The following is a 20,200-nucleotide window of genomic DNA, read 5'->3' as shown; positions in this document are numbered from 1 at the left end:
TAAAGGTTAAAGGTCATGACAGCACAGTTAGAAACAGGCTGAACAGGTATGGCTTGTGTGGAAGGGCTGCAGGAGAAAGCCTCTTCTCTCTTAAAAGAACATGGCAGCACAGCTTAGGTTTGCAAAGCTGCATCTGAACAAACCACAAGACTTCTGGAACAATGTCCTCTGGACAGACCAGACCAAAGTGGAGATGTTTGCTCAGAATGCACAGCAGCACGTTTGGAGGAAACCAAACACAGCATATCAGCACAAACACCTCACACCAGCTGTCAAGCACGATGGTGGAGGGCTGATGATCTGGGCTCGTTCTGCAGCCACAGGACCTGGGCACCTTGCAGCCATTGAGTCCACCAGGAACTCCTCTGGATCCCAAAGTGTTCTAGAGTCAGATGTGAGGCTGTCTGTCAGACAGCTGAAGCTCGGCTGAAACTGGCTCATCAACAGGACAAAGATCCCAAACACAGCAGCAGATCTACAACAGAATGTGTGAAGAAGAGAAGAATCAAGGTGTTCAACGGTCCAGTCAGAGTCCAGACCTCAGCCTGACTGAGATGCTGTGGTGGGACCTTCAGAGAGCTGCAGAAACCAGAGCTGCAAACCTCAATGAGCCGAAGCAGCGCTGGAGAGAAGAGTGGGCCGAGATTCCTCCACACCTGCAGGGCTGGAGTGGGACTCATTTTCAGCCCTGGAGTTTCACGCCTCAGACCGGCCCACTTTAAATCACAACCTATTTTTAAAATCATGTAATTATAACCTTACATTTGATTTGGAAAACACATTTTGACTCAACTAATTAAGATATTTTCAATGGCAAACTATGCAGGTTTATTTCATATTACTTTTATCCTATTCTCCTTTAACTGTGGGCTTTGTGTATTTACTATCTTAATTTTAATGATAAAAAATACAACGGGTCACTACTATCGTTTGGGCATAAAAAGTGGTTATATTGGAGCTAATGCTAGCTTGTTGTCACCATGGCATCAGTCCTCCATGAACTCCTCTGTACACATGTATAAGTATCACAATCCCTGTTTTTCTTTCCTTCTTGTGTATTCTGTTGACTTTTACCTCCACTCTTGTTTCACAACAGGTTTGAATTTACTGATTGCTTCACCTTCATTTTGTCACGACGCTCTCAGTATATTTACTCCCCGTTCTTTGTTAATCATTTTTGGAGTCTTAAAGGTGGGGTAGGGGTTCTTTTTCTGGAGCATTTTTTTACATATTGCTTGAAATACTCTTAACACCCCCATCTCAACCAATTAATTAAAAGTTTTGACACAAAAATGAAAAGTTTTAGTGGCCTCTTGAATGTACAATCTAGGAAAAACACTATCCAATCATACTGAACGGACCGTTAACGATGATTGGATTCTGATGCATCTATCAAACTGCAATCTGCTCCTCCCTCCCCCTCCTTCCCCCTGTGCGCGTACCCTGCTCCGTGAACGAATTACGCGTCCAGAAGCTTGGCAGGAAGCTAAACTAGAGCCAGCTTGGCTAGCACCTAGCATTATTAAACGTATAGTTAGCATATACTAAATACTAAATACGGCAACGATCGATGCTTGCTGTCAGAACAGCGCTCGTGCACCTTCGTGCTCGTGCGCGTTCATGTACTCTAGAGGCGTGGCTTCAGGGGGAAAGTGAAGAAAAGGGGTGGGACTTTTGACCTGTGTATTTTCAAAATGCAGCTTCGCTGGACTCAAAATCCAGGATCTCCTACCCTACCTTTAAGCCTCCTAAATTTCTTCTGCGAATCCCCATTTTATTGTGCCACTTTTCTCTGTTTCTTTTGGGTAAATAAAAGCTTCGAGACCATTTGCCAGCTGAGCCTGTTCTCTTCACTCCGCTCCTCCGCTGACTGAAAGTGTTTTAGAAATGTGAGGACAGCTAAAGCCTAACATCATCTAATGAGTCAGTCTTCCCTTTTACATAACTGCTTGTCACAATCTCACAACAAACGTGGTGTCTTGGAACCACGCTGATGACCTGATGAAAAATTCACACGAGCGTTAACCAACAGAGGTAAACATGTCAGAATCAGAATCAGAATCAGAATCAGAAAAAACTTTATTTATCCCCGAAGGGCAATTAGAAGGGCGAAGAGCGGTCCATTAAAGAAGAACAAGAAATGGAATCATAAAGAAAATAAAACACAGAAGGGGGGTGACAAAAAATAAATAATGAAAAATAAAAATAAAATAAGAATAGAATATTTAGCAAATAAATAAAATAAGGCGTCGATTATATTAAAATGACAAAGTAATTAAAGTGACAATAAAAAAGAAAGTGACATTGTCGTTAAAGTGTCGAGGTGACATTGTAATTTGCACATCAGATATTGCACTACAGAGTGTACAGAAGATCTAAGTTATAGTTAGAGTCACTGTCTCAGACTTCTTAGAGTTCTGCTTTGAAGGTTGAGTTCATGCTTGAATGGCTCAAGTTTCCTTTATCACAATAGTGTGGTATTTATTACCGAAGTACACATATTTCCAGGAAGAGGCGAACCAGACAGCAAGCAAATAACCACAATGCAACAGATCTCTGCAATAAAGTGCAAAAGGGAAGAGGAACCTGTTCCTTTTCAGAGAAGTCACTTTATTCACTGGCAGCTGATATTTAAGGATGGAGGACGATGTCAACTATTCCGACGTTGTTTTCAAAAACAATCGAACTCCAAAAGGTGAGCGACTGCATAACATCTGCATAACATCTGCTACCAGTTTCTGTCCTGAGAAGTCTTATCAGTGTTTCATGTTGTTTTTGTTCACGCAGAGAACAAAGAAGAACAGACCATTTATTCTGAAGTGAAACGTAAAGAGCCTGCGACTGCTGGATCAAGTAGGTTACAAAATACTGCGAATATGTACGTATTTTAAACTCGTGTCTAAGGCAGCAACGGCAGAACAAACTGTTGCAGAACTGAGGCAAACCAGTATAATCAAGCTAAAACAGATGCAAAGGAGGGGTTTACCACAATATGTGTCCAAATCTAAACATTTAAAATGATTTTTTTATACAGACAGCTGAGGATTTCACCTCTTAAACTAAGCCTTGGGTCAGGGTGGGTTGATCATGTGAATATATGCCCTGCAGGATTAAAACTAGGGATGATAGTAACGTGTCAGATTATGGTGCTCACATTGATTCCCAGAGGAAAAATGACCTTAAATCCAGCGTAATTCATTATTAAGTCATCCCAGTAATGTTGATAATGACTCATCTCAAACAGAGGATGAAGCGGCGACGCGCTCTCCCGCTCGGCTGCTGCTAGCGTGTTTGGGGATACTTTCCGCCCTGTTGGTCTTGTGCATCGTCATCATCATCTACAGTGAGTTTCTTTTTTAACACTTCAAAGTGTACTGAGCAATAAATGCAGTTTACCTCACGTTTACAGTCTGTTCAGGAGGCTTTTGATGAACCCTCCTGTTGTCCTGCGGGTCAAAAGTGAGCCACTACCATGTTTAGCTGTAGAAAAAATACCGTAAACTATCTTTTTCCAACTTGAAATGTTATGACTTTTCCTAAAAGGACCCCATCATTAGAAAAAGTCATACTTTATTTTTGTTTATGTTTCCATGTGGGCTGTACACCACTAGGGTACAAAGATTGTCTTATGGGTCATTTTTGACCCGTGAATTATAAAAACATTTAAATACCAGAAACAAGTTCACTGTTTTTTTCTCTTTCAATATAATTAATTCAGAAGTAATTACTTCTGATTTATATAATAGCAATAATAAACCTTTATTATGTAAAAGAAAACTGAGAAAACAAGAAAACTGTTGGTCCAACTGACAGTTGGTTTGTGGTAAAAAAAAAAAAAAAAAAAAGTGTAAACCTGAAAACTGGTGATCGTCTTTTTGTATTGTGTAACAAATGAACCAAAATAGATTTTGGATTAAAAATTCAATTAAGTTGCTTTATTTTGGGGCTTTGGTAGGGCGGCTCATTTTTTACCCACAGGACAAGGGGAGTAAACACAATGTTAAGACCGCACAAAGGGTTAAGAGATTCAAACAGAGAGACTCGTTGTTTTGTACCGCAGGAGTTAATCATGGGTGACCAGCCTTTGAGTGTCCAGCTGTGGCATTTATAGATGGTTAGACGCTCGTACGTGTCACCTGCGTGTAATGAAGTGCATCCTTTTTTTTTATCTCAGTGAGAGATCACAGCTTTAGGCTCTTTAAGGCTGTCAGACCAAAAAGCAGAAGTCCCATTTAAGGCAGGGCTGATGCACTTTTTTGTCGCAGTCCTTTTTTAAAGTAATGTATGAAAGAGGAATAGGTGGTTAAAGTAGATGCGCCTCTAAGCTGTCAGTGCAGGTAGTCACAGACTAAAATGAAGCTGTTTTCGCCCAGCTGACAAAACTACGCTGTTCGTAAGCATGAAATAGCCATTAGTCTCCGTTCACCAGTGAAGCAAATTGCAGCAATCTTTTGACAAGCTGCAAGAAAGAAATGTCAATTAGACACGTTTTCACTGAGGGTTTGGAAGCGCGTGAATGAACCTGCATCGTGTTGGTGGCAGTATAGCCTAAATCGCCAGTGATTTTAACTGATTAGAAGACAGGAAGCAAACTTCAATGAGGAAAAAACAACTGTGGCGAACATCCACTTCACTCTCTGGGAAAATCTGAGATAATATTAGGGCTGGGCAACAATTAAAATGTTTAATCTAATTAATCACATGATTTCCCTGATTAATCACGATTAATCACATTTGTACGCAAAATCCAAAAATGAATCCAAAAGTAGTGTATAGCTTTTAGCATTTAGCTTTATTTTAAATGTGCTGCCATATGAATGAAAGTGCCATAACATTAGTTGTGCAAACACACTTTTAACATCAGCATCTTTCTGTAGTTTTTATGTAGAAGCCTCGCTCCACTGTCTGTTTCCTTGAATGACTTGCTGCTATCAGTTGTGTGTTTTGCCTTTAAGTGATATTTTAGACTGGAACTACTACGCTGAGAAGACAATTCAACTTGGCTGTAAATGCATAGCCTGGGAATTCCCATGCTGCTCTGCGCTCGATTTCATTCTCACTGCAAAGTCAGCCTGGAAACCACCGCCCTTATTTTTGCCAGAGTTTGGGAACCAATCACAGAACGGGGGGGGGGGCAGCAAGACGATGACGACGTCTATGCGCTACACCGAAGCTTGTAGAGTGTTAATCCAACATGACAGCGGACACAATGTTAGCGTTCGATGCAGCCTTACAAAGTGTTTCGGAGTAGATTCACCCTAGGGTCATTTAAACCGTGACATCCAGCCAAGTAGCCCACCCGCAGTTTTTCCGATCTTGGCTGAACATCAGCTGAGTTACTGAGTTATCCCGAATAGCTTAGTACAAGCGCTAACGGACCCTGGCAGTATCTCCAAAATTACCACACTAAAATCACATGCCATGACACCAAACTTCTACAGTAGTACAAATATGGTCTGTACTCACAAAACGATGCATTTGGAAGTTTGTACATAGTCCAGGAGTTTATTATTATCAACACAAGCCTGATAGCTTTTCTGCTGCTAAAGCTGCGTCGACGTCACTTCTGGGAGCTTCAAAGTAAGATGAGGGTTGATCTGCTACTGTAGACAACAAAGCAAGGCTGCTCAATTTCTCCATTATTAAAATAAATTCACAACTCTACAACATAAAAATTCATGTAGAATATAGCATATAGGCCTACTTTGTTGTCAATTTAAGTAGCTTAGAGCGCAAGTTTACTTTTATTTTACTTTTTTTCTTCTTCCTCGTCGAATTTCTGTCGTCATCTGGTATAAGTGATACAATTGGCTATGAATCGCGCGCAAAGCAGCATGGGAAGAACCTGACGTCATTTGATAGACATTCGTAGCGCCCAATAAACGGCTCTAGGCATTCGTAAACCACGCCTCAAATACGAGAAAATGCACACCTAGTTCCCAGACCACCATCTCATCCAGATGTGGACGCGTCAGCCAGGCTAGTAAATGCAGGAGTTTTTTTTCAAATTTATTTTGAAATACGTACTTTTATGTTGAAACAAGTAAAACAGGAAGTAGCGCCGGTTAGCTCCGTGCGCTAAACAACAAAGACCGAGGAGCACCTGTAACGGTCTTTCTTTTCCGGTTCCGCAGCAGACAGCAACAGACTTTTACAATAATAAAATCTGCGTTAATGCGCGATAAAATATTTTTCGGCCTTAAATAATTAACAAGTTAACGCGATAATAACGAGTTAACTCGCCCAGCCCTAGATAATATATCAAATTTTGTACCAGTCATGTGAGTTTATGTATGAATTCTGAATTCTGAATGACATTTGTCCTAAAGTTGGCCGGAAAACTTAAGAGTGGGTGTAGATTTGAACATAATACTTCTCTAGTAAAACCATAAGGATGAGGACTGACTGGAGACTGGTGTCCTCTCTTTCATAGTCAGCGTGATGATGAATCAACAGGAAGCACACCTCAGGAACATCACTGAGGAGCTGAGCAGAGAAAGAGATGATCACAACAGGACGCTGGGAGTCATCCTGAAATTCGACAACTTCCCAGTCAAGGACTTCTGCCCCGACAAAAGTGAGTTCTTCACTAGGTTGACGATGCAATTTAACTTTAAAATCATCTCTCAAGAGAAATCATTTTTCAAAAAGTACCTGGAGATTATTTACACAGTGGTAATTCTTTTGTGTATGTCGGTAAGGAAAAGGATTAAACATAAATAGTTTTAAATCCCACTCAAAAGGCCCTCTGTGTAACACATAATCTGAAGGTACCACAAGTTGGTTTCGTTCTGATCATGAAGAAATCCCAAAGAGGAATATAAAATGTAAATGTAAACTGCATATTACAGTAAAAGCAGATCTTGCGACATTTGTGCACATGGGGGGGGGGGTCTGGAAGTTAAACAACTACCGAACTGTCTCGTTGTTGCTAAACATAAATGAGCGTGACACGAGGTGGTTTGGAAAGTTCAACTTTCTAATTTAACAATATGGGGCTGTTCCTTCCTGATTTAAATGTTCCATTCCTCTGCTTATTTCATGAAAACAGAGTGTCAGCCGTGTCAAAAAGGCTGGATTCTGCACCAGGAAAAGTGCTACCTGTTCTATAAGGACGATCATTTGAAGACGTGGGAAGGCAGCCGAAAACACTGCATAGATATTAATTCAGATCTGGTTGTTATTGATAATCTTCAGGAGCAGGTGAGCTCTGATAACGTGCCAACATCACAACATAATCTGTCTAAATGGCTCATTTATTTTTAAATGATAGGATTGTATTCTGTGTCTGGAAGTGTGAAAGTGTGAATGTTTATGATAATCACCATTTCAATTTACAGGAATTCATCAGTGAACACATCGAGAGTTATTATGACGAAAATCATGGATACCACATAGGGTTACGTAACCAAACAAATCAACAGGGCGACAACTGGGTCTGGGTTGATGGACGTGCTGACACTCTTGGGTAAGAGAGACTTTATGGAAAATAAAACTGTACTTTCTTCTGTTAAAGACTCCCAATCTGAGTCCACATAGGTATCCCTTTTTCTTTTTTTCACAAGTTCTTCATGTTTTGTATTTGAAGGTACTGGATGAATCAGCCATTTGGTGGATCAGGTCCATTTGCACTGATGATCCCTAACAGGAACCTAACTGAGAGCTGGGACACAACAGATAATGAGTTTAAGAACAGATTCATCTGTGAGCATGATAAGGTCTTCATAAGGTCCTTGTAATCAATATCATATTTATATTCTCCCGCTTCCTGTTGCATGCATGACTAAATGTCTCTCCGTTATCTAGTTTGAATAAACATAAAATGTATATTTGTGACATCTGTTGAGACAAACATGAACTTCTTTCCTTCGTGGTTTTCTCCATCTCTGTCATTTCTGTGCACAACGGGCAGCTTACTTTCAGGTTTGGGGTATAAATGCAGTGTTACGTCTACGGTAAAATGGGAAGAATTGTTAGATCTTGTGCATCTTGTTGCCTTTTTACTGCTCTTTTAGTGCTATTTATATTTTTATGTAAGCTTGCATGTAGCTATGGTTTGAGTCCAGCATGAACTCATCCACTGGAAAAAATGCCCCTCCAAAAATAAGTAAAAAAAAAAACAAATAAAAGACGTTTTTGCTTGAAATAAGCAAAAAATCTGTCAAATGAACTAGTGAAGATCAGCTTGTCAAGATCTCTTGAAATAAGATGTGATATTTAGGACTTTTGAGTTAAAAGTGATCTTGAAATTAGCTTAAAAACCACTTCAAATGTCAAAAAAAGCTTGTTTCATGTGAAATATGACTCAAAACAAGATGTTTTCAAGACTTTTTTATTTAACAAGATATTCCAGATGTATTGTCTTCAAACAAGTCCCTATATCTGGCTGAAATAGAACTTGTTAGGCAGTTGTGTCTTATATTAAGTGTAATGAGATACTCAATGAGAAAAATATACTTGGTAAGATTTAGATTTTTTCCAGTGTCTGTATATCAAAGTATTCCAGAGTCAAATGTGCAGCCATCTGTCCAACAGTTGCCTAATGCAGGGGATATGTTACACCTATGATGTAACCAACAAAATAAAATGTTTTTTTATACCTTGAGGACTCTCGTGATTGTTTCAAAATCATTGAAAATGAGGGTGTCGATGAATTTTTCTATGGTATTTATGAACAAATTGCCATTTATGGGCATTTTCTGTGTCTCTTTCTGTCATGATGGTAACAGCTGCTCATGGTCTGATTGGCTGAACTGTTTGTCATTGCTCAACTCATCTTCTGTAGACTCACTGTGGTGTTTGGAGTTTTTCCTCTGCTTCTTCTTCCCTTTACGCTAGAAAAAATGCCCCTCCAAAAATAAGTAAGAAAAACAACAAATAAAAGACGTTTTTTGCTTGAAATAAGCAAAAAAAATCTGCCAATGGAACTAGTGAAAATCGGCTTGTCAAGATTTCTTGAAATAAAATGTGATATTTAGGACTTCTGAGATAAAAGTGATCTTGAAATTAGCTTAAAAACCTCTTCAAATATATATTAAAAAAGCTTGTTTCATATGATATGTGACTCAAAACTATTTGTTTTCAAGACTTTTTCATTTAACAAGATATTCCAGATGTATTGTCTTCAAACAAGTCCCTATATCTGGCTGAAATGGTACTTGTTAGGCAGTTGTGTCTTATATTAAGTGTAATGAGATATTTTGACTAGAAATGAGACAAATATACTTGGTAAGACTTTGATTTTTTTCCAGTGTAGAGCAGCTTTTTTCTTTCCCTCCAGACTTTTTATCCGTGCAAAAGAGAGTCAATGTGACTGAGCCTTCAGTGGGACTCGCTGGTTGGCTCTTCTTCTCACACTTGGCCATGAATACAGCTTCCTGCGGCTCCAAGCTGGCAAACTTGGCACCCGACAGCAACCTTAAAATTAGGTCATGCATCCACACGGAAGCAGTGCAGGCGTACACCTGTAGACGACTGGATCATATTCAAGTTTCTCTCTGCCAGTTCAAGGTTACAGATGGAGTTCTTAAGGTGACACACACAAATACAGGTAACAGGTAATACTGTATATATAAATACTGTTCCACTGCAGGTCCACCATGAAACTTTGGCCATTTGTTTTGTTTTTGTGCAGGAAAAAGAACACGTTTGCATACATTTCCTGTAAATTTCTCCATAAATGATAAACACACCATGTGGCTCAGAGGCATCAAGAAGCAACAACATTATATTCCATATCAATATTTTTCCCGTTTCTCGACCATAACTGTAATATTTAATCAGGAGTTCTTTATTAAAGGGATAGTTCGCCTCTTTTGACCAGAAGCTGTATGACATCCCATATTAGCAACATCATTTATTAAGCTGGTGGTATTCCTGTTATTTTGAGGCATGTGGCTCAGAAATTGTAGGTCTGTTGGCTTAGAAAGTAAGATTTTATAAGAAACTACAACGGTTCATATGTTAGGATTAGGGCTGGGCGAGTTAATTCATTAATTATTTAAGGCCGATAAAAAATTTTTTATCGCACATTAACGCAGGTTTTATTGATCTTTTTTTTTATTATAAAAAAATTTATTAAAAAAAAATTGGACGGGAGCTTTTGTGCCTTTAATGGATAGGAAAGTTCAGAGAGACAGGAAGCAGGGGGCAGAGAGAGGGGGAACAACACGCAGCACAGGGCCGTCCGATACGGGACCCGAACCGGGGCCGGCTGCAGCGAGGACTGTAGCCTCTGTACATGGGGCGCCTGCTCAACCCACTACGCCACAAACCACCCCTGTTTTATTATTGTAAAAGTCTGTTACTCACAGGCTTTTATTCTGTAAAAGTCTGTTGCTCACCGGCTTTTATTTTGTAAAAGTCTGTTACTCACAGGCTTTTATTTTGTAAAAGTCTGCTGCTGTCTGCTGTGGAACAGGAAAAGAAAGTAATCGGCGGATCCACCAAACATGGAGAAGGGTACGGAACTTTTACTCGGCCATTTTCATTTTAAAGTTCTTCCAGACGGCGGAGTCGACAGAACCAAAGTCATCTGTAAACACTGCCAAGTTGAATTGTCTTCTCAGCGTAGTAGTTCCAGTCTAAAATATCACTTAAAGGCAAAACACACAACTGATAGCAGCAAGTCATTCAAGGAAACAGACAGTGGAGCGAGGCTTCTACATAAAAACTACAGAAAGATGCTGATGTTAAAAGTGTGTTTGCACAACAAATGTTATGGCACTTTCATTCATATGGCAGCACATTTAAAATAAAGCTAAATGCTAAAAGCTATACACTACTTTTGGATTCAGTTTTGGATTCTGCGTACAAATGCGATTAATCGCGATTAATCAGGGAAATCATGCGATTAATTAGATTAAGTTCGCATTGATAAAAAGATACAGCTGCCAGCTGGAGACAACATGAATAGACATGTAACCGAGGGGCTTCTTCTGATTATATTGAGGTACAGTATATAAAAGAACCACATGTAGTGTGGCTCATGAGTTGAGCCACAGGTTAACACTGGAACCATTTCCTGTCTTGTGTACAAAAATAAAAGCTCTTAACATAAATACCGGATGTTACAAGCATGCTCAAACATCCCTCTATCCAGAGCTCATAAAAATAGCTTACAGACATTTCTCTTTAAATGATCTCTTGGTCAGTTAATCAGTGGCGTTTGGAAACAAATCCCAGATTTCCTTGAGTTGTGTGGAACATGTGGGCGCGAGAGGGAGCTGCAGATCTTTCACAATTAACACACTGAGGACAGGTGTGTCCGTGATAAAAGGGCGCGCGCTCTGCTGCTGTGCGCGACTCACTATCACGGTGCACGTGCACACGCACACGGGAGGTTACCGAGTTGGCATCGAAACTGTTTCCACCTGGTGTGACGCAGCATTGAAGTTTCCCATCACTTTACCAGGTTTCTCAGCTTCTCTCAGTGGGCTGAGCCACACGCAGCGGGGTCAGCTGACAGACGCGCGCAGCCTCAGTGCAGGTGACGCAGTCCAGTGTTCACCTGCAGAGCGGCGGGTGAAGCAGCCACAGAAGCGGAGGACAGTGACCGGCCCAGCGTCGCCCTACAGCCGCAGCACCGCGGACATCACCCGGCCTCTGGGGGGACAGTGCACACGGCAGCCATGGTTTGCGGGGGCTTCGTTTGCACCAAGAACGCGCTCTCTGCGCTCAATATCCTTTATGTTGTGAGTAAGACTTTGCTGGCGTCTTTTTTTCCCGGCGGTGTGAGTGTAAACGCGACTCATTGGGTCTGTTTTGGGTTATTTTTTACAGATTAAAATGTGTTGTGCGGCAGGCTGGCAGGTGTCGGTGATTACTCGGTTAATGATTGCAAAGTGTTCCCTCCGCTGCTGCGCGTTCTGTTCTGAGATAACTGCGTTTAAATGTTTATTAGAAGTGCATGAAGTCATCTGATGAACAAAGGTGACATGTTGACGTGGAGGCGGAATTATCAGATCATAAATTTTCCGAGTTCGTCATCAACAAGTCGCGGATGCTCTCCTGTGCGCGCGGCGGTTTCCTGGTCGGCTGTCAGCACTTCCTGTTCCCAGGACCTCCCCCTGCCAGGACCTCCCCCTGCCTTCATCCTCCGGCTCATCTTCCACCTGCTTTAGTTGCTCTTAAGCGGACTTTGAGCCCAATAAATGCACCAAACGGACTCAGTGCAGTTTTTCCTTTGGTTCCGTCATCAGGTCAGCACGCGGAAGCTCTGATGGTGCAAAGTGTTGCCATGGTTATGAAGGTTTCAGACCAGCTCATGCCTGGTGTTGAACTGTACTGTAATGTGAGTTTGTTTGATCACCATAACTGTAATATTTAGCCGTCACATCCTGCAGAAGCAGTCAGGAGTTCTTTAAAGGGACAGTTCGCCTCTTTTGACATGAAGCTGTATGACATCCGGCTAGTTGGCTGGGGTTTAAAAAATAAAGCGTTTTGCTTCTCAAAACAATATGCGTTCAACAGAGTAATACATTTGCATCACAAAATGGTTCTCCAGGAAAAAGTCAGACCTCACAATTGCTTGGATCTATTTTCTCTCCCTTCGTATCACTGCCTGCTGTGTTGTTGCTTCTCCCTGTTTACCCTGATGTTGAGTCTGGTTCTTTTTCCACTGAATTTTGTTTTTAGTAAAAATAATTTTTTTACACTGTTGGTTTTTCAAAATTCAAAGTCTGATTTTGATGCTGTAAAAAAAAATTTAATATTAGAAATTCGTATTCGAACTCTGGTGACAGAAAAACTTCCATATTTGAGCCAAACGCTCAAACGAGATCCTGAATATGTTGGACCTGCTTGGTAATTCTGTCCCTGGATTGAGCTGCAGGCCGACTGCCCGCAGGCTGCACTTTAAGGCCACATTCATCCCATTTCTGTACCTCCCAGGATGTTGTTTTTTTTTTTTTTTTTTTTTGCAAACCTTTTCCCACTCACGCCTCGCCGTTTGTCCTCAGATGGTGAGCCTGCTGCTGATCGGAGTGGCAGCCTGGGGGAAATGGTTCGGCCTGGTCTCCAGCTTCGGGGTGGTGGCCGGGGTCATTGGCGTGGGCGCCTTCCTGTTGCTGGTCGCCTTTGTGGGGCTTTGCGGGGCTGTGAAGCACCACCAGGTCCTGCTCTTCTTTGTATCCTTCGTCCACAGCCGTTTCTTGCTCTGATCATGCTTCTGTGTAGCAGCGCTGCTCCACGATGTAAACTTCTGTAAACTTCCTGAACTCTGTCCAGTACATGATGATCCTCTTCTTAGTGTTTGTGTTGCAGTTTTCCATCTCCTGCGCGTGTTTGGCTCTCAACACAAACCAGCAGGTGGGTTTACCTTGATGTGCTGAATGTGATGGAGCATTATGTTGGAGTTTGTTTGCAGTTTGTCCACCGCATGTTATAGTTAAATACATTTACTCCCCTTTGCTGTGCTATATAATGGCTGTAGGTACTTTACAGGTTAATTAGAGAAAATGCATTCAACAGACAAGCTTTTTTTTCTCGCCCTGTCGGCTACTCCAAAATGCTTCAATGAAATTGCAACTTTATTGAAGCATTTTATAAATAATTATGATTACAATCAAATTTATTTGTAGCACATTTCATGTCCAAAACAATTCAAAGTGCTTCACATAAAATAAAAGCATTGCAGCAGGGAGTGGAAGAAGCATTAAAAATACATAAAAAAATATAAAGAGAAACAAATAAAATAATTTAAATTAATTTAAAAACAGTCCAGATAAGTTCAAAGATGTTGTGCAGATTTCATGCATAGACGCATGAGAACAGAAATGTTTTTAACCTGGATTTAAAAATGGCTACATTGGGTGAAAGTTTAATCTCCACTGGCAATGAATTGAATTTCAATTGGCTTGAATTAGACTATCATTTAAGTGCCTTGAGATGACATTTGTTGTATTTGGCGCTATATAAATGAATTGAATTGAATTTAGCTCAAAGGGAAATTCAAAAATACCAGAAGATGTATTAATTTGATCAGTTTTTCATTGTCTAACAGACAGATTTGCTTTTAAATGAGGCATTTAGGAGCACCTAAACATGAGGATCAAACGGATAAGTGACGGCTCCACCCAGGAGGATCCAAACTATGCCCACGAACAGTCAAAGAAACCTTTATTTTCTTTGCAGCTGTGATGTTCGGCGCCACATTAGTGATGTTATCTATCAGTATGCATCCTCGTCCGGTCTTAAAACGCCAGATGTTGCTGTTTATTGCAGATGATTACCTGCTTCCATTTATAGCCCTCTGTCATGTGACACCAGGCACTACGATACAGGATGTATACAACTAGGCTGTGTTCGAAACCACCTACTACATACTCATCGATCAGACAGTATGCAGAGCGTTTACCGACAATGCATTTCGCTCCTGCCCGAGCCGAAATCAGCCGGCCTGAAGCTGATTTTGCTTAAGCTCTAAACTCTGTAAACTTTAGCAACATTTGAAACATTTTCAGGCGAGAAAGTAGTCGTTTAGATCCCCAACGTGTTGAAAACCTGACAAAATACCGGCTGTTTACAATTTTGTTCCCACAAATTCGGCGCTACTAAAGCTAGCTGCAGTGAGCAACGCACTTCCGGTTATTTTCACAAAATAAAATACCCGTTGCCTTTTATCATAGGGAAAGCTATTACGATACAATTGGTGCTTTTGTTTTGAAAACAGGAAGTGAACCTACCCTCGTTGTAGCTAGCTTGAAACTGCCGTTTTGACAGGAAATGACGATCGGCGACGTCACGTTACGTTGCATCTTGGGTAGTTTGAGTATGAGTAGTAACCTCATGATGCATACCCAACATTTCAGAGAATCTAGTATGCATCTGGAAAAAAAGTTAAAGTTGGTGGGAGTAGTAGGCGGTTTCGAACACAGCCCTACACTTTAATAAAGAAAAGTTCTTTGGGTGCACTGAGAGCTCCACATTTCTGCTTCTATGCTCCTCATGCATGGGATGAGCTATTATCAACCTAATTTAAATCTGAGTCTGTCGTGCAGAACGAGGATCAGTTTTAGAAGCCTTCTGATGAACCGTGTCAGTGGAATCTGTTGGTGGAAAAGTCTCATTTTTAGTGATCAGGTAGAATTTGACCTTGAATTACTTTATCAGAGTTTAACCAGCCATACATTAGTGCGTCTCGTCTTTAACTAACATTTTCTAAATGTAAAATATTTCCAACTTTTGGAAAATTTAACGTAATGATTCAACATCTTTGTTTCAGTTCACCGACGGTAGAAAACATCAGTTTTCAGCTTTTCGTTTCAAACTAAAACTGAACTGTTTTAATTGGTTGAATCACTGGTAAAATCTGCATGTTACTTCACATCTGCTGGAAGGTCGAAGCAGCACACGCCACTGATATGAAAACTAAATGGAAGCCTTTAAAACTCAAAGTTGATCAGTTTGCAGAGCTTCAGCTGACATTTAAAACATTTTTATTACCACTCAGATCATCAGGTGGGTTGATTAGAGAATGTTTGTTGGCTTTTATTTTAATTTCTATTTAAAGAAAATAACTGAATACCTACAAAGGTCTTATGGTTGTTTCACCGGCCCGTTCCCATCATTCAATGTGAACTGAGGGGAAGGATCATGGAGAGCATGACGATGGAAGCATCCAGAGTTTGTAGTTTAGTTTAAATAGTTAAAGGAGAAGTTCAGATTTTTTTTTTGTTTCTTTTTTTAAACCTGGACCTTATTTCTGGCATAAAATACGTTCATCTACTCACCGATAACAGTTTGGTGAAAGTCGGCGTCCTTCGGAAGATATTTAGATCCATATAACGTTCTCCAGTGATCTAAATATCTTCCGAACGACTCCGACTTTCACCAAACTGTTATCGGTGAGTAGATGAACGTGTTTTATGCCAGAAATAAGGTTTAAAAAACAAACTTCTCCTTTAAAGGGATAGTTCGCCTCTTTTGACATGAAGCTGTATGACATCCCATATCAGCAACATCATTTATGAACATCTTCTTACCCCCTGCTGCGTCCTGTGAGCAGAGTTCCAGCCTCGTTTTGGTGTTGATGAAGGTAGTCCGGCTAGTTGGCTGGGGTTTAAAAAATAAAGCGTTTTGCTTCTCAAAACAATATGCGTTCAACAGAGTAATACATTTGCATCACAAAATCGTTCTCCAGGTAAAAGTCAGACCTCACAATCGCTTGGCCCTATTTTCTCTCCCTTCGTATCACTGCCTGCTGCCGCCTGCAGACAGCCGCGCCTGTTAAGGTGTTTGCTGCTCGGTCTGCACAGCAGGCAGTGATACTCACAATTTTTTATTTTTTTTCCCCAGAGCCACATTGGCAGAGTTAAATCAATGGGAAGGGCCACTTTTACCACAACATACTAAAGTCCCCTTTAGCAAATATGCATTTCTACATATAAAAAAGAAACAACACAGCCAATACATTTTCAATTCAGACCACATTTACCTCAATACTGGGATGAGCGGAAGCTGGCGTGCATGTCCTCGACTTTCTTCATGTTGTATTTGTAGTTTGTTGTTGTAATCATGAGCCCCTTTCACACTGCGACCCGCTACCTTAGCGGGTCCAAATTGCACCTTCGACCCGCGTCGAGCAATGTGAACGCTTGGCGTGTTGGTGACCCGTGTCGCCTGAAGCCGAGTTCAGGGGGCGTTGCCTAGTGGCAGAGCGTCACACGAAACGCATAAAATGCTGGGCGTGTACAATGACGTAGGCACAAGCCATGCGTCGGAGGTAGGGTTAAATACACCATGAGGACTAGTTTTTGCAATTGTATATGCAGTTCATGGAGATGTTATTTTACGGGGTGTGGATGGTTACAACGTGGGATGCCGCCGAAGAACATATGCGGAGAATACAAGAGCACTATAGTCCCCGAAATGTGGCGGTAAATAACGTCCTCTGCTCGGAGGCTGAGGAGCTCGCGGACCTCCTTGTCTCCCCAGTTGGCCATATTAAAAAAAAAATGTCTCCAACTTGATGTAGGCTAAAACAGAGTAAAACTTGTCCTCACCTGTCGCTGTTGTTCTGAATCAGCTGTCCATTCTGTCTTTTAAACTCCTCACGCCACGTCCAACCCGCGTCGATTCCGTTCACACCAAACTCGGCTCGGCAAAAAGACTAGGGTCCGACGCGGGTCGAAAGTCGAGTTGACACGGCAGCCCGGGTCGCCAGTGTGAACGCAACAGCGGACACGCTAAATTCGCGGGTTATTCGTCAGTGTGAAAGGGGCTATAGTGAGACATTCAGGATGAGCATGGTTTTTGTGCTGGTTTTTGCCCTTTTTTTTTTTTTAAATTAAAAACCGATCCATTGTGCCTGCATCTCGCGCTGGCTAAAGGAGCTAGCGTGCTCTTCGGTCAAGTGTGACGGTGGTTTAAGCGGGCTGCGTTGCCAGGTTTAACAGGTTTGCGTTGCCCCCTTTAGGAAACACCATTAAGCCTTAATTAATACACTGGAAAAAATCAGTCTTACAAGTAGATTTGTCTCATTTCTAGTCAAAATATCTCATTACACTTAATATAAGACACAACTGCCTAACAAGTACTATTTCAGCCAGATATAGGGACTGGTTTGAAGACAATACATCTTGAATATCTTGTTAAGTGAAAAAGTCTTAAACAAATTGTTTTGAGTCACATATCATATGAAACAAGCTTTTTTTTTTTACATTTGAAGAGGTTTTTAAGCTTATTTCAAGATCACTTTTATCTCAAAAGTCCTAAATATCACATCTTATTTCAAGAAATCTTGACAAGCCGATTTTCACTAGTTCCATTGGCAGATTTATTTGCTTATTTCAAGCAAAAACGTCTTTTATTTGTTGTTGTTTTTACTTAATTTTGGAGGGGCATTTTTTCCAGTGTACTTAATAAAAATACTTAATACTGTGCAGTATTCGCTATGTTATTTGAAAGAATGTATCGTTATTGTTACCATATTGTTATAAGCTACTGTGCAAGCCGCATGTGGCTCAATGAGTATCTCTTTAGTTTTTTTTTTTTTTTTTTTTTTTTTTTCAGACTCCTGAAACATTGAATGCATCAGGTTGATACAAACATGAATTCTACTCGTATAAACACGTAATGTTGCTGTGATGTTGAACCTGCAGAGCCAGCTGCTGGAGGTTGGATGGAATAAGTCTGAGGCCACTCAGCAGGATGTCGAGAAGACGCTCAACTGCTGCGGCTTCTCTTATGTGAACAACAACGGCTCCTGTCCTGCCGTGAGTGAGACCGCAAAAGTGTTTCTGTGTTTGAAACCGCCTACTACATACTGCATACTGATCGATCAGACGGTATGCAGAGCGTTTACCCACAATGCATTTCGCCCCTACCTGAGCCGAAATCAGCTGGCCTGAAGCTGATTTCTCTTAAGCTCTAAACTCTGTAAACTTTAGCAACATTTGAAACATTTTCAGGTGAGAAAGTAGTCGTTTATATCCCCAACGTGTTGAAAACCTGACAAAATACCGGCTGTTTACAATTTTGTTCAGACGAATTCGGAGCTACTAAAGCTAGCCGCAGTGAGCAACGCACTTCCTGTTATTTTCACAAAATAAAATACCCGTTGCCTTTTATCACAGGGAAAGCCATTACCATACAATTGGTGCTTTTGTTTTGAAAACAGGAAGTGAACCTACCCTCGTTGTAGCTAGCTTGTTGCATCTTGGGTAGTTTGAGTATGAGTAGTAACCTCATGATGCATAGGCTACCCAACATTTCAGAGAATCTAGTATGCATCCGGGAACTTAAAAAAAGTTAAAGTTAGGAGGAGAAGTAGGCAGTTTCAAACACAGCCTTTCTCTTCTTTTTCTCCCTGCAGCACCTTAATGCTTCCTCTTCAACTCCTCTCACTTCTTTAGCAATGCTTCACCAACCCACCGTCTTGTGTCACCTGTTCAAACATCCTGCAGCAGTACGCCGGGGAGGTGCTGCAGTTCGTGGGCGGCATCGGCCTCTTCTTCAGTTTCACAGAGGTTGGTTGGATGTCATGGCAACACGGCGGATGTGTTTTTTGTTTTTGTTTTTTCTCCTCCTAAACTGACACCCTGCTCGTTTTCTTGCTCATTTCAGATCCTCGGAGTTTGGCTCACGCACAGATACAGAAACCTGAAAGATCCTCGATCAAACCCTGGAGCTTTTCTGTAACCACTCCTTATCAAAATAAAGCAGAACTAACGCAGAATAATTCATTCGAGCTGTAGTTATCGGTTTGTGAAACGAGACTAATTCTTGCACAAAAGACGATGTAAATCATTTAGATGTGGTCATCTCGACAGTATTTTTCTTTTTTTTCTTTTTCAGTAGTAAGGGTGCACAATAAGTTTAAGATGTAAATCAAGAGGTCCAGTGGGTCGGGAACAGCTCCACTAAACCTGGGAATGGGACAGATGCATGATGGTCTCCGCTTCTGTGTAGTTTCAACAGCTGGTTTTGTGCAATGTGCTCCAGTTGTTGTGGATTCTAGGGCTGTTCGATACTGCAAAATTTGGTATCGATCCAATATTAAGTAAATACAGGGCCAGTATTGCCGATACTTTTTACTACTACCATCTACTTTTGTGTAGGGGAGAGCAATGAATCATAATTAAGTGAATGCATCATCAATATACAAACTTGCATGAAAACTTGAATTTTGATGATTATTTAATTAAATTTTAAGTTTTCCTCTAATCATGTTTATGATGATAATAAAACACAGGACAAAGATTTCAGGCAAATAAAAATACTTTTATTAAGGAACTCAAATGTTTATAGAAAACTTAAATTTCCCGTTTGGGGTGCTAATCTGCATTTTGCAATTAACAAACTCGTTTGTTTTTTTTTAATTTGAAATGTACTAAGTAAGTTGTGCAAATAAAGTGCATATTTTTATGTAGGGGCGTGGACAGGGAGGAGTCGGGTGCTCCGACGTGCGCTCAATTCCACGTTGATTGGGACGTACAAAGGAAATTTGCTTGGATTCACGCACAGATTCATACATCCGGATGTTTCTGTGCATTGGAGGGCGTTTGGGTTTGATCGTACGCCATTTTTCAGTAGGATATCAAGTCAAGTCAAAGTTTATTTATAATGCACTTTTAAAACAACAATAGCAGCTGACCAAAGTGCTAACAGGAAGGCCTAAAATAAAAAAAAATATATCCATGTAAGTCTTTGTACATGAGGCCCCTGGAGTTGTACAGAAGAGAAACTGAAACTTAAGTAT

General features: G+C 40.8%; 2 protein-coding genes across 3 annotated transcripts; both read left to right on the top strand.

Moving 5' to 3' along the window:
* Positions 1–2,588: 2,588 nt before the first annotated feature.
* LOC142380897 (regenerating islet-derived protein 4-like) lies at positions 2,589–8,605 on the top strand. 2 transcript variants are annotated; one of them, XM_075466835.1, is made up of 7 exons: positions 2,589–2,695; positions 2,788–2,853; positions 3,245–3,343; positions 6,434–6,577; positions 7,052–7,203; positions 7,341–7,468; positions 7,589–8,605. In XM_075466835.1, the coding sequence occupies exons 1-7, from the start codon at positions 2,638–2,640 to the stop codon at positions 7,737–7,739; spliced, it is 798 nt and encodes a 265-aa protein (XP_075322950.1). In that variant the 5' UTR covers positions 2,589–2,637; the 3' UTR covers positions 7,740–8,605. The 2 variants fall into 2 exon arrangements, with proteins under 2 accessions (XP_075322950.1, XP_075322951.1); XM_075466836.1 differs by lacking the exon at positions 3,245–3,343.
* A 2,765-nt stretch (positions 8,606–11,370) lies between these two features.
* LOC142380448 (tetraspanin-13-like) lies at positions 11,371–19,184 on the top strand. The gene is made up of 6 exons (XM_075466318.1): positions 11,371–11,693; positions 12,960–13,127; positions 13,228–13,308; positions 18,102–18,215; positions 18,855–18,968; positions 19,066–19,184. Exons 1-6 carry the CDS (start codon positions 11,631–11,633, stop codon positions 19,138–19,140), a joined length of 615 nt encoding a protein of 204 aa, XP_075322433.1. The 5' UTR covers positions 11,371–11,630; the 3' UTR covers positions 19,141–19,184.
* The last annotated feature ends 1,016 nt before the right edge of the window (positions 19,185–20,200 follow it).

This window comes from Odontesthes bonariensis, chromosome 5 (assembly GCF_027942865.1).
Source record: "Odontesthes bonariensis isolate fOdoBon6 chromosome 5, fOdoBon6.hap1, whole genome shotgun sequence".
Classification (NCBI taxonomy): Eukaryota; Metazoa; Chordata; class Actinopteri; order Atheriniformes; family Atherinopsidae; genus Odontesthes; species Odontesthes bonariensis.
This window is presented reverse-complemented; position numbering and strand designations above follow the sequence as displayed.